At 32.7% G+C, this 14,921-nt stretch overlaps 2 protein-coding genes across 4 annotated transcripts in view; one reads left to right on the forward strand and one right to left on the reverse strand.

Moving 5' to 3' along the window:
- Positions 1-8,672, forward strand: part of LOC129256739 (early endosome antigen 1-like) — a 50,634-nt gene extending 41,962 nt beyond the window's left edge. For all 3 annotated transcript variants that reach the window (XM_064097679.1, XM_064097681.1, XM_064097680.1), the window contains one exon: positions 3,851-8,672. In XM_064097679.1, the coding sequence (XP_063953749.1) occupies positions 3,851-3,973 (123 nt within the window). In that variant the 3' untranslated portion in view covers positions 3,974-8,672. The remainder of the gene's footprint in view (positions 1-3,850) is intronic.
- A 2,862-nt stretch (positions 8,673-11,534) lies between these two features.
- Positions 11,535-14,921, reverse strand: LOC129256115 (uncharacterized). Its single transcript, XM_054894395.2, has 5 exons — positions 14,736-14,921; positions 13,974-14,151; positions 13,398-13,564; positions 12,898-13,044; positions 11,535-12,403 (listed from the first exon to the last, which is right to left on the reverse strand). The coding sequence occupies exons 1-5, from the start codon at positions 14,895-14,897 to the stop codon at positions 12,095-12,097; spliced, it is 963 nt and encodes a 320-aa protein (XP_054750370.1). The 5' UTR covers positions 14,898-14,921; the 3' UTR covers positions 11,535-12,094.

Raw genomic sequence — 14,921 nt, forward strand, 5'->3', positions numbered from 1 at the left:
TTGATAAAATTGGTGGTGGTGTTGCAATTTTTGTGCCGAGTCAATTTGAGTATGTTATTATTGAAGACATGAATTTAATGAATGAAACTGCAGAAACTTTATTTATTGAAATTAGTGATCGTGATAACAGAAAACCTGTATTGGGAGTTGTTTATAAGCCTCCTCGCAGCAATAGTGCTGATTTTCTAGACACTTTAAATAATTTACTACATTATCATTCTGTTCAAAACAAAAGATGTATCATAATGGGAGACTTTAACTATGACCTGTTAGCGAGTGATACTAATATTTTTGCAATTGACTTTTTAGAGACATTCCTTTCTGCCTCTTTTTTGCCACTTATTTCTAGACCCACTAGAATCACTAATACTTCCGCAACTCTGATTGACAATTTTTTCTCCAATATACGTTTAGAATTTAAAGCTGGTATAATTATCTCAGACATGTCTGATCATTTCCCAATTTTCATGTATTGTTCTAAATCAATATCAGCCAAACAAACTTCCCGATTATGTTTCTAAGAGGCGTGTGTATAGTGATATAAATATATCTCGTTTGAAACAGAGTTTAGAAGAAGAATCTTGGGATGATGTATTTAGTACAGATTGTGTTGACGAGTCCTACGAAACATTTATTGATATCTTCATGAGTCATGTTAATGAAAATATTCCTTTTGCAAAGCCCAAGTCCAAAAATTATAAAAGATCACCCAGACTACCTTTGATAACGAATTCAATTCTTCGTTCGATAAATAGAAAAAATAGATTATACTATAAATATATATCAAGATTAACTGAGAATACTCGGAGCCAATATACTAATTATAAGAATATACTAACAGGGGTCATCCGTACTGCTAAAAAGGCATATTACCATGATCAATTTAATCAATGCAAGAATGATCTTTAAAAAACATGGAAATTGATCAATTTTACCATCAATAATGGACCTAAGTTTTCAAAGATAACTAAGCTTATGCATAATGATTCTATTATTGAAGATAAAGTTCAGATGGCAAATATTTTCAACAATTACTTTTCACAAGTTGGATTTAAGCTCTCTAGAAGTATACCAACAAACTACCATTCATTTCATCAATATCTGGGGGATAGAAATCAAAGTTCTATGTTTTTCTCTCCTACGAACCCACAGGAGATAATTAAAATTATATCTAGCGTAAAATCAAATAAAAGTGCAGGATTTGATATCATTGATAACAACCTTTTACAGAAAACTATGAATTACATAATTGACCCTCTTATTTATATATTCAATTTGTCATTATCATCGGGAAATATTCCAAAATCAATGAAAATTTCTAAGATAATACCAGTCTTCAAAAAAGGTGATAGTTCTTTAGCAAGTAACTACAGACCGATTTCATTGCTTACAAACTTATCTAAAATTCTTGAAAAATTGGTTCACATACGAACCATATGTTTTTTTAAAAAGCACAACATCCTATCCGATACTCAATTTGGTTCCCGGGAAAAGAGTAGCACTTCCCATGCAATACTTTCTTTAGTTCAAACAGTTGCCAAAGCTTATGACAAGTCTTCGAATACGATTGGGTTGTTTTTAGATTTTTCAAAAGCATTCGATACAGTTGATCATAACATTCTCCTTTATAAACTTTCTCATTATGGAATAAGAGGGGAACCACTAAAGTGGTTCAAGAATTATCTAACCGTGCGTTCACAGTTCGTTTCACTTGATTGTAATATTTCTGAACGTAAACCTGTCCTTTGTGGAGTTCCACAGGGCAGCATTCTTGGCCCACTTTTGTTCATTACTTATATAAATGATATTGATAAGTCATCTAGATTGCTTCAATTTATACTTTTCGCTGATGACTCTAATATATTTCTGTCGCACCCCGACCCAGAGCAATTGACGCAAATATTCAATGACGAACTAAAAAAATGTTTCTAATTGGATAACAGCTAACAAACTCTCTCTTAACCTAGAAAAAACTAGCTACATGCTATTTAGCAACAAGATTACGACTGTACCAAGAGATGTAATTTTAAACAATACTGTCATTCAAAGAGTGCAATCTACTAAATTTTTGGGACTGATCATTGACAAAAAACTTTCTTGGAAAGCGCATATTGATAATATTTGTAAAATCATTGCTCGCAACATTGGTGTCATTAGAAAATTAAGTTACTTCTTACCGCATTATATTTTGTTATCATTGTATTCAACCTTAATTTTACCTTACTTGAATTACGGAGTTGTTGCGTGGGGTAATGCAGCGAATTCTCAAATTAATAGACTTTTTATTTTACAAAAAAGAGTAATTCGTATTATTAGTCATGCAGAATTCAGGGCACATACAAATATTCTGTTTTTGAAAAATAAAGTCTTGAAGGTTAAAGATTTATATTCTTTTCAACTCGGACAATTAATGTACAAGTTTATCAATAAACAATTACCGTTACCTTTTAATAACATGTTTGTAAAAAATGATACAATTCATAAGCACTTCACTCACCAGGCGAGTTCCTTTCATTTACCTCTGAATAGAACATCGTTTGCACAGAAGATATTTGTTTTTACTGGTCCAAAATTATGGAATTCTTTTTCAAAGGATATTATACAATGTAATTCAATACAAAACTTCAAAGGAAAACTTAAAAAATATCTTCTGAATTCATATTAGATTATCGTTTTTTTCCAAAGTAATGTAATTCAGAACTTAATATGTAAATGTGTTTATTAATTTCTCTTTGTATATATGTTTAATCGTTTTATGATTTCTGTATACAGTGTATACTGAATCATTTATTTTTATTATTATTTATTTATTTTTATTTGTTTATTTTTTATTCATTATATATATATATATATATTGTTTATTTCTTTATTTTATCTTATTTTTTATTCATAGAATTTACTTATAAAAGGGGGCCTTCACCCTACAAGCTCTGCTTTTTAGTTGGTCTCCTTCCCTTTCGATTTCATGGTATTATTGTATTATAAAAAATGATTTAAATGTTATATTTTGTAAATATGTACATTGAACTATCATTGTAAATGTAAAAAGATTGAAAGAGAAAATAAATGAATTGAATTGAATTGAATTGAATTACCATTCTAACTCTGAAAGTTTATGGATCTAGTTCATAAAACTTGGACATAAGAGTAATCAAGTATCACTGAGCATCCTGTATGAGTTTCAGGTCACATGACCATGGTCAAAGGTCATTAAAGGTCAATGAACTTTGGCCGTGTTAGGGGTATTTGTTGAATTACCATCCTAACTCTGAAAGTTTATGGATCTAGTTCATAAAACTTGGGATATAAGAGTAATCAAGTATCACTGAACATCCCCTGTGAGTTTCAGGTCACAAAACCAAGGTCAAAGGTCAGTTAAGGTCAATAAACTTAGGCCATGTTGGGGTAATTGTTGAATTGCCATCATAACTTTGAAAGTTTATGGATAGAGTGAATGAAATGTGGACATGGGTGTAGTTGACAAGTCTTAAGTCACCGTTCAAATGTCATTTATGGTCAATGAACGTGGTATTATGTCATTATATGAATGGTGTTTTTGTGAATGATTATTTTATAGTAGTTTTCAAAGTTAGCACTGCTGCTATATTAAATCGCGTAATGCAGGCGAGACTGCCAGAGGCGTTCCACTTGTTTTCTTTTATATCATTATTGGCAGCAGTTAACACGTTTTCATTGTGTTTTAATAAATGTTTTTTCTTGGTTTTATATTTTCCACAAGATATGTTATCAGAGTTGTGCGCCTAATTCCCATTTATGTGTTATATTAAATCTGTTTGATTAAACCATGTTCAGTGACTGATTCTTTGTTTATCAATGCTTTGTATTTCAGCACCACTGTCGGAACTGTGGTGACATCTTCTGTCAAGAATGTTCAAGTAAAAACACCATGATTGCATCAGCTAAGAAACCTGTCAGGGTTTGTGATACTTGCTACGTCGAACTCAACAAATGAAGCCTCCATCAATACTGCTTAAAAGAATCTTCTGCATGACTGCGTAGTGTTTAATATGGGAAAAAACTTTTCCAGATTAATTTCATTTACATTGTTCTTTCATTAAGGAGCAGAGAGTCAGATCTATGTCTGAAAGGAAAGCAGACTGATACTGTTTTATGCTGCACATTGCTTATGTACTGTGTTTTATGGTGCCCATTATCTATGAGTTTCTTGATCACCTTATAGGGTAATGTGATCACTTCTGTATATGACTTCTTTGACTCCATTGGCGATCTTTAAGACACATTATATGTTTACAGGTCAGATTAATGTTATTTCTTGTGAGCCTTTCCAAGATGAAGAATGGGTAATCCAAACATTGTGATCTTTTGTATATGTTAACTACTTTATCCACCAAGGATGACAGTTCTGATGTATAACAAAACTTTCTGAAACAAACTGATTTTTTTTTCAACCCACCATGAACTCGTCCCTAATTTATATTCATTGAACTAAATTTTTAACAGTAAAAAAAAATTGTTACTTTTACAAGCTACTGCAATGTAGCATTTGATTGCTACATTGATCAGCTGGTAATAAATGTATCTTTTGAATTAAGCATTTTTGTCATGCCTCCACCCTCACCCTATGTAGGTGGTGGTTTGAGGTAACATATTTTTGAGCCGTCAGTGTCCATCCATCCCATTATTGTTCTTGCTATTCATTAAAGAAACCAATAGATCAACTTCAAACTTGGTCCAAGTATACATATCGGATTGGCAGTGATCATCTGTACATTTTTTGCTAATATGAAAGAATCATTCTGATTAGTTTCTGCTCAGTATTTTTAACAAGTCTTGGGGGGGGCTGGGTTCACTGCATTTCAAGAGTTGATGGACAGTATCCACAAGAATTGTCCTAAAAAAGCACCCTATCTGAAGATTTAAGGGAAGGCCATCAGGACACCCTAATCACAAATTTTGTGCATGTGTCCCAGATTTGCCCACCTGCACACCCTAAACAGTGATTCCATTAATTGTTAAAATAATTGATACCTGAAGGATGTTCCACAGTTAAAGTGAAATTAATGTCATTTTCAACAAACTTTGCACGTAGATACTTTAGCACCTGAATATTCCAAATATGCAAAAATTAGCATGGGTCCATGTGCTTGATTTTTTGCTATAGAGCTTAAAAGTTCACCCAAATGGATGTTCTTAAGACTTGAGCATTAAAAAAAATTGGCGATTTTAGAGCTCAGAAGATCGCTACAATGAGTTTAAACCTCTATTACTCAGTCAAAATCCATGAAAATTACATCACATTTTGCAATATTGTTAATAATTGTATCCTTAAGATGGAGAATCTATTAATATTGCTATTTGTTTGCTCTTTTAAGTCTAACAGCGCTGTCACTTCTTAAAAATGGTGTGAAACAAAAACCCACTCTCAAAACTGAAATTTTAGTAACAAACTTGAGAAGTACTATGAATGCTGCGCTTTATTCAAAACCCTTGTCATTTTCACAAAACTTTGCAAAATTGTAGAGGAATTTATACCTAAGAGGTGCAAACATTAAGAAGTAGGGGTTCATGTGCTTGTTTTCAAACTTTCAACACTTTTATTAGAGCAAATGTGCTTTTTAAAACACAAAAAAAAAATGCACCAAATGCTTTGTATCTAAGTGAGGAAATATTCCAAACCACTCTACCATTTATTCAAACTCGGGTCATATTCATCATACAGCACTGCAGAGTAAAGTATTTTGAAATTGTAGAGGTATTTTTAAGAAATGGACCATGGAATAATTCCAGTTTATTAGCTTCATAAAATTACACATTGGATCTGCGGTTAGAATGCAGATAAAGAGAAAAATCAGCTCATACCTAGCTGATTAATCACCTGTTCATTGTGACGTCAGCACGCAAAGTGTAAAATATGTGCAGATCATGATGCGCACAAACATAACTATGGAACATCCTTAAATCAGTATATTCCCATTTTTGTGATTTTTTGTGAATAACATTAATTTATGCATTTATGATGTACTCTTAGTTAAATGAATGTATTTTAATTGGAGAGAAAAATTATTTTGTTGCCATAAGCTTGAGAGAAGGAACACATGTGTGATTGAATGCCAAGTTTTTAAAGTGCTAAAAAATCATTTTATATCCAAAATATTTTCCAAAAATTAAACTCAAGATTTTGAATGAAATAGATTTAAGTGGTGACCTTGAACCTCTGTCACCTTGCTATTATAGAGGGCTTTTATAGAGTGACATCTTACTTTCTTGTCTTTCAAAAGATTATTGAAATTTATTTTAACATCAAAATGAAATGTGAAACTTTTCAGTTTAGATGGCAAATCTATTTGAATACCAGTAATGAAAAAAAAAATGTATTTGTCTAAATTAATTCTACAATGTCTAAAAAAAAATTCATCACACCAAGGTTAGAAGTGTATTCATGTTCAGTAATACTTGGTGCAACTATTTCAATTGTTGAATGCTATATCAAGAATCTGTATTGGAAACACCCCTTCATGATGGCTTCATCTGTTTGGATATTTATTTGTATTTCTCTATGGAAGTGTAAATTTATATTTGCCAGAAGAAAACTATTTTCTTTTCTTTATTTGCGATACAATGTATTATTATTCATGTTTATTTTGTTGATATTTAGTCTCATCATCATAATAATTTTTTGTTGGCCTTAATATCAAAATGCAATTATAATTCTTTGGTTTGTATATTTTTTTTTTTTTTTGATGTGCTTAATTTGAAAAAAGAATATTTTGAGCTTTAAAATTATTAGTTATGTTCACTTTTCATTCCTTTGTTAAACCACCAGACATTTTACCTTTTCTGTTCACTATATATGTGTATTTTAAGGTCGGGGTCATATGAATTTAATATTCAATCGACCAATCAAATATCACTATAAAGTAAATTCATTGAATTTATATTTCATTTTTATATACTCTATATTTCTCAAATAAAAGCCAGATATGATGTGTAGATTCTTATGGATTTCTTATTGAAGGGAAGTTGTTTCATTGCAATACTGAAATTCTAATTTTTCATTGTTGTAAAGATATCAATTTATTTATTTAAATTTCTTGTAAAAATAGAGGAAATGGGTTGTTTTATTGTCTAATATTTTGTTCTTGTTTTATTGACATTCCATTAATCAAGATGAATTATTCACATAGTTATGTGATTATTTCTGACATGTTTAGGCTATGAATTATCATTTCCATTGTTTATTTGAAATTATATTATTTTATTAGGTTAAGGATGTGATACTAGTATATTACATTGTCATATGCACATACAACCATTTTCTTTCCACATTATATTTTGTTCATATCCGTTTCAAGTCAGAAAACATGTCATTCTTGTAATTAAGATCACAGAAGTAGGTTTCCAAACAGTTAATGCACTGACAGAAAATTGAATGTATGGAAGTTTCCTTCAACCTACTCTCTATACTCTACAGGGCGATATAATTGTAGTTTAATCAAATGAAAATAGTTTCAAATTATAGAGTCATTAGGCAAGTAGTTTTTATATCATTCCCACTAATTGTAGCCTTGACCATGTTGTTTAATCAAGACCCTAACATTTATATCTAAAAATCGTTTGGGATCATTCTTATCGATTTCATAAAAGTGAAAAACAGATGTTTTGTTAATGATGTGACAGCTAGCTACCACCATGTCAAGTGAATGATCGACTACTCCCACTGTCTAATCTGTATGCAAGGTGATACCTTAAGGTCCCTCATAAGTACTGATCAAGGTTCTCATCATTCTAAATGTGAAAAATAACTGCCATTTATTTATCGAAAGTAAACCAAATGTAATAAAAAGGACAAATAAATGTGTTTATTATTTTCAGTTGTTCATGTGTACCAAATTAAGGGAGACTTTACTGCCTATTCCTGAAATTTGAAATGCAAAAATCTCCATATATGCCAGTGGGTGTAAGGGTATTATATAAATTCATTTTGCACATTTCAATTCCTTCCAGACTATGTATGTATCGTATATATGTAATTTCAAAGGTGCACCATAAGAAAATAAACTAAATGCAAGTTGTGTGAATTGGGGTATGTTCCTGTATTGCAAAACAAACATTATTCAGTCATAACTCCAAAATCCAAACTAAACTTGATTTAAACCACACAGAATCATGAATTTATGATTTGCATCTCATTTTCAAAGTTACAATTAAGCAAAAATAATTTTACTTACAGGCCCTGTTCACTTTACAAAATGTAAATCCCTTGTGTATCCTTTCCATGTCTGACTAATTATCTGAATTTAAATTATTTACTGTTTTTCTGTGTCACGAACCCCTTTGCTGACTTACATTGGTACGTTAGTGAAAATGAAGAAATAAATTTTGTAGAAATTGTGTTTAGTGGCAATTTAGTTAGTTGCTGTTGTCTGTCTTGACCTAATGAAATATGTCTCGAATCAATTATAATCCATCTTGCTTCCATACTGGTTTTAAAAAGTCAGATTAACAGTTTTAATGATATAGATTCGGACTTGAAATGAATTTCTTTTAGAAATTATCTAGTTTCATTGCATTACTACGATAGTATACATAGGAATGTTTTGTAAAATATTTACTGATAGATTCAGTAGTTATGATTAGAAGTAAAGCAATGTCTATATTTAAATAAATCTAATAAAAATATCAAACTTGCCAAGAAAAAACGTGTATTTTTGCATTTCATCAAGAACTTTTACAACTGCAATATCATGTGTATCTCTGTCCTAAATAACTTTCATTTCTTTAGCGTATTAGTGAGAGGGCATCAGGGTTTGCCAGGGGTAGTATAATGTGTAAGAGACACTATACTTACTGAGAGAAAGGTCTTATTTAGGGTAGTGTATTGATAAGAAAGCACATCATCAGTGATGATTTTCTAGATATTCTTGATATTGCACAAATATAATTTGCAATTGTTGCAAATTATAAAAGGGAGCTTAAGATTTCGCACCCAAGGCTGTGAAATGGAATCTTCTCTCCCCTAACAGTGCATTCCCCTCCTTATCATTTGAGATACATTTTAGTAGTAGTAGTAGTAGTAGTCATCCTTGTTGATAAAAACCATCACTATGAATATTTTCAAGAAATATTTTAATTTATTCCACAATTGTTTACATTTGATTGAAACTTGTGTCCATTGCACATTTCATGACATAGTTCACATATAATTAATAAGTAAATTGCACTCGAATTTGTGATTCTTACAGTGAAGTTGAGGAATATCTTATGATATTTAAAAAAAAATATGTAAAGTAAAACTTTTTATGGTTTGCAATAGTATCACTATAATATGCCTCTAGAATGAATTTATGTTGTTTTTTATTACATATTCATAGTAACAGTCTAATTACTACAATTAATTCATACAAAATTTGAATATTTGACAGAATCAAATTAGTGTGAGGTTAAATTATATGTTATCCTTTCAAACTACAATTCATCTGATAAAATAGAATTTATGTCACCTTTATACTGGCAATTTGCTTTATTTTACACATTCAAAAAAATCTATAGAGCTTGTCAATAAATTAACATGATAAATGGTAAATGCTCAATTGGAATAAAATTGTATGCCATTGATAATTTTTTTTTTAATTCTGTGTTGGAACACAATTTCTATATTAAAAAGCAAATGAAAGTTATGTCACTGTATTTAAAGGACAAGTACACCCCATCAAAAAGTTGATTTGAATAAAAAGAGAAAAATCCAACAAGCAAAACACTGAAAACTTCATCAAAATCGGATGTAAAATAAGAAAGTTATGACATTTTAAAGTTTTGCTTAATTTCACAACTGTTATACTCACATCCTGGTCAGTATGCAAATGAGGAGACTGATGATGTCATCCACTCACTATTTCCTTTGTATTCTATTACATGAAATATGAAATATTCTAATTTTCTCCTCATTGTCAAGTGAAACAACGTACACTTAATGATTGATTCCTCCATGAAAATGTGGAACTAGCATTGCTTAAAACTATTTGATTCAGTCAAGTTGGTCCATATTGTCAAATCTGTAAAAAATGAAATATTGTATAATTGAAACAATAAAAAACATGAGAAATAGTGAGTGACGGACATCATTGTCTCATTTGCATGCCACTGAGTTGTGCATATCACTGTTTTGTGAAAAATAAGTGAAACTTTAAAATGACATAACTTTCTTATTTTACATCCAATTTTGATTAGTGTTATGCTTGTTTGATTTTTCTCCATATATTCAAATCAACTTTTCGTTAGGGTAGACTTGTCCTTGAACATATTTCCCTATTCTTAATTTATACAGCTTGTAATCCATTCATTTTGCATGTATTTATTTCTTTGTTTGCTAATTTGTTAATAATTTTCAATTGAAAGCTTTATCCTACATTTTGAAGAAAACACAATAATCCTTGCAGTACACTGCACATTACACCCACTTTAATATTGACAGACATTCACTTTGTACAAACCCTGGAGCCACGGAATGATTTTTAAAGTAAGGGGGGCAAAAGTTAGGGGCTGACCATGCAAAAAATCACATTCAGATGGTCATTTTTACATTTTTGTATATGATTTTGGAAAAAAGGTGGGGGACTGAAGCCAACTCAGCCCCACCCCCTCCCCCCCCCCCCCATTCCACAGCCCCTTAAAACCAATGTTAAAATTCTAATCTATAGTAAAATAATAAGAATCTGTTTAATTACAAAATATACATGATATAAAACCAATTTAATAACCAATTATCAACCAAAAACAGTATTAAGCTTGCTACTTTATCATTATTCTACTCTTATGATACTCTCTGAGAAATGGGTTCTCTTGAAGGCAGTTAAATCAGATTGATCAACAATTCCTAAGAGATATGCTAACCTTATCATACTTCCCAGGGGGGGGCCACTTCCATTGACGAGTGGATACCATGCGCGACCATGAGGTCTCAAAAAGCACCCTAAACACGTATTTTCCTAACTCTGAAAATGCACCCCTTAACAAGTATTGGCGTGTGAAACCCTACCCTTAACAAGTATTGGAAACAAAACGATACTATTGGCAAGTATTCGTTGAATTGAGCCCCTAAACACGTACAGAGAGAGATTTCAATTGTTATGTCACAGATGTCGCGGTCGTCGGTTTTACCTTTACCTACATCATTGGGTTTAGTACAGTCCCACGCGCAAATCGTACTCTAAACACGTAGTGTTGACTAATTGGGGCAAAAAGTACATCCTTTATAAGACATTTTAGTCTTGATTTTTGATACCCTCGCAAATTTGACCCTAAACACGTAGCTTTTCTATCGAAAATTGATACCCTTTTTAAATTATTTTAGTGTTTTTGACATTACGTTACATACGTAGCGTGCCCAATCCTGAAAATGACATCCTTTTTACGTTTTTTTGGTCGCGCATGGTATCCACTCGTCAATGTAAGTGCCCCCCCCCCCCGCCCCTCGGTCATACTTTCAAATGATAAATATTTTCTAGAGTCTATATTCCAGTCAGAGGACAATACCTTTAGCTAATTTTTTTTTTCTAATTGATGTCTGATAATTGGACCCAAGTTCTCCTTTTGCTTGAATTCTTTGTTTCCTCCTCTCTCTCTTCTCATTCATGTAGTGAACAGATCGAAAAAACTAGTTACACATATATCTGTCTGTGTTCTTAAAATATATTGGCTTCACTAAACAGAAGGAAATTTAATGCAGTCCTTTCAAAACTGAGTCAATTTGTAGTTTTTTATATACTTGTTGCTAATAGTGTACCCCATTCGCAAGATAGTTTTTCTTCTCCAAACTGACATACCTGGTGACTCAAGAGAAAGTAATTTTACTGACATTGCCATCTTAATTGATCCTTTTTATCTTAACTATAATTGTCAATTCATACAGGATAACCTTCTCCAGGAATTACCACAACAGATAGCAATATGCATATGGAATGGAAATTTTAGTTGTTGATTCTAACAATATTAGCCAATCTGCAAAAATAACACACTATTAAGCAGAAACAGCAATGTGCTAGACCTCTTCTAACCAAGCAGTATTTTGCACCAATATTGTAACCTATAGTGCAATCAGAGTCTTTTGGTACACTCACAAGATGATGCACATTTTACTCTTGACTGGGCTTTTAATTCTGGTATGATTCTTCCTTGGGTTTGTCACATCTTCAACAGCCTTCACCGCAGCAATGACAGCTTTAGCTGCTGCTTCAGCATCACCACTCTGAGCAGCTCTGGCAGCTTCAGCTGATGCTTTAGCAGCAGCATGACGTGCACTCCTACTTGAAGTCGAGGTAGTTGCACCAGGGGCATGACCATTAATATTGGAATTGTCTTCATGTTCATAGATGTATTTTGCCATTGATTCAGCAAGAATGACAGCTACAAAAGCCTTGGCGACCTGAAGAATGTAAACCATGATGTTATCAAAATGAATAGATGTTTCATTTTTTGTAATCTATTTTAATGACATAATGACATTCTTAAATAATACTTAAAGCCACCTGTTAATATCCAAGAATACATAAATCAAATCATGTGTCATACCTCTTCCTTTTCAAGACAGGGGCCGTGGAACGTTTTTCAAAGTGGGGGGGCTGAGCCAAAAGTGGGGGGGGGCTGACCATTGACCATGCAAAAAATCACAATCCTATGGTCATTTTTACGTTTTTGTACACGGTTTTGGAAAAAAGTGGGGGGCTGAAGCCCCCCCCCCCCCCCCCCCCCCCCCGCTTCCGCGGCCCCTGCAAGACACAGATAAGAAAGATAAGTAGATAGATAATCCATTCAGGTATGAACATATAGAAGAGAGATCAGACACAGAACTTATCCTAAAGTGACAGATCATATCACAGGAGCAGACGCAAGGTCTATAATATCAAGCTTTTCACCTACCCTCCTTGCTTCCTTGATCTCATCCTCTTCACTAATCTTTGTTGTATTTTCTTCGACTAGATCCCACTTGATCTCTACTGGTTTCTTCTTAGCTACCTTCTTATCCTTAGCCATTGGAGAATCCCTTGATGCACCATCACTGGATTCCTGCACAATAATATCAATATCATAACTTGTGAAAGTAAGAAGTATACGTACTATAATGGAAAAAGAAGACTCGGTTTGATCGTAACATGTTGTAATATATCTGTAAATCACTCAAAGGCATCATTTTGATGTATAAAGTGCTCTATAAAAACAGAATCAATAAGTCAAGGACAAATTTTAGAAATACTTGAACTTTTTCAAAGGCATGTTTATCTAATATTTTATTATCCAAAGATATTTTGCTGATACTTTTACCTTAAATGGTTTTTAATGGAATGTGTCTCATGGATCAAGTTGTAAGATAACCTCAAGGGAAAGGCACTCCAGCAAACACTCAATGGACATAAACTTACCTTTTGTGGTGTGGAGTCTGAGCTACCTGTGACTTCTTCTGAGAGTCTACTTGGATCAGGTAGAGTAGAGGGCGTCTCTGAGATTGGACTTGGACATGTGTCATTGCCGTCAGTAGCAGAAAGAGCTAAGGCTTCTAGCCATTCATGAACAGATTCAGATGGTTCCCCTGTAAATACAGCCACATTATTAATTTGAGCTTGTGTATATTTATTTTGTTTAATTTTTCTTTACAGCAAGATTGGCCAGTTCAATTTTCTAAATTTCTTTCTTTTCTATAGCAAACATCATTCTACATGAAGATACAAAATACATAACGATATGGAAAGATTAGAAAAAAAACCTATCAACACACACTGAGAATGGATTAAACGTAATTTGAAAATGAGAGATATGGATAGCACAATTATACTTCAATTAAATTAATATGTTTTACTTCTTAATGAACAAGGAATGTAATTTTTTTTTCTTTGATGAACATCATTTGCTTTTCATTTCAGTATTTCATTTAATTGGCAAAGAATGGTTGATTGCATTTCTTGTATTTTCTTAGCTGTACTTTAAAAGAAATCCCTTACCAAGGGTTGGGAACATAAGTCCTAGATCAATCTCATAGCTGGCTCCATTCTGTGATAGGTTGATAGAAGTGTTTCCAGTGAACAAGGTATGTAAGCAGAGCTGCAGAGGAACCTCGGGTGCTACATCAATCTCTGAACTACTACATGTATAGAACATGTTGAACGGGGTTATAGTAACCTATGGATACAGTAGAAAGCAATAACAAAATTACATGCTTAAACAACTATTGCATGGGGCAATAAAATGGGGTGGAGTACTATAATTGAATATTATATGCTTTTATCCACTAACGCACAAGTTCACACACAAGGCACATAGCCTCAGTGCACACACTCCCACGCACAGATGGGACGACAGTTATCCTAAACCTTTGAGGCTCTGCCCAACTTCCACCTGCCCATCAGTTTTTATTATTATTATTTATTTGACCAATATAAAAAGTACATACACATTACATGAGAATAAAAAAAATTACAGTACATGAACATGCAAATGCAAAGAAATGCGGGAACGGCATGTGGGTCAGGGGGCACAAAAGCGAAATCCATCACTGTTGCCCGAAGGCATGAGCCCCCACACATGCTGCTCCAGAGACATGAATAAAATATATAAATACTCTTACACAAAATATTGCACGTTAAAAAAGGGAATGCTGAAAAGGGTGCCAAAATAATTAATTAGATAAACTTGAGATGCATTAGAAAAAAAAAAAACATGGACATAGACATAAATGATGTACAGAAGGAGACAACAATTCTCACCATGTTATAGAATCCAGGCCATTCTCGAAGAAACTGTTGAGTAATAAGAAGAACTCTTGCGATGGCTCCCCAGATGAGCTCAGTAGCTCTCTGATCTCCTTCTTCATCAAGATCAGATGTAACGCGTCCAACAACATCAAGACATGGACAATACTCAGTCATCTCAGGTTCATTAATATTCACTAG

This window comes from Lytechinus pictus, chromosome 3 (assembly GCF_037042905.1).
Source record: "Lytechinus pictus isolate F3 Inbred chromosome 3, Lp3.0, whole genome shotgun sequence".
Classification (NCBI taxonomy): domain Eukaryota; kingdom Metazoa; phylum Echinodermata; class Echinoidea; order Temnopleuroida; family Toxopneustidae; genus Lytechinus; species Lytechinus pictus.

What these genes read in the sequence shown, in the direction of transcription:
- LOC129256115 (XM_054894395.2), bottom strand. Translation starts at nt 14,897, where the DNA reads ATGACTGAGTATTGTCCATGTCTTGATGTTGTTGGACGCGTTACATCT. An exon ending in GGCCTGGATTCTATAACATG is followed by an intron (nt 14,152 to 14,735) that starts GTGAGAATTGTT and finishes CTGTATCCATAG; the next exon opens with GTTACTATAACCCCGTTCAA. An exon ending in ACTTATGTTCCCAACCCTTG is followed by an intron (nt 13,565 to 13,973) that starts GTAAGGGATTTC and finishes CTGTATTTACAG; the next exon opens with GGGAACCATCTGAATCTGTT.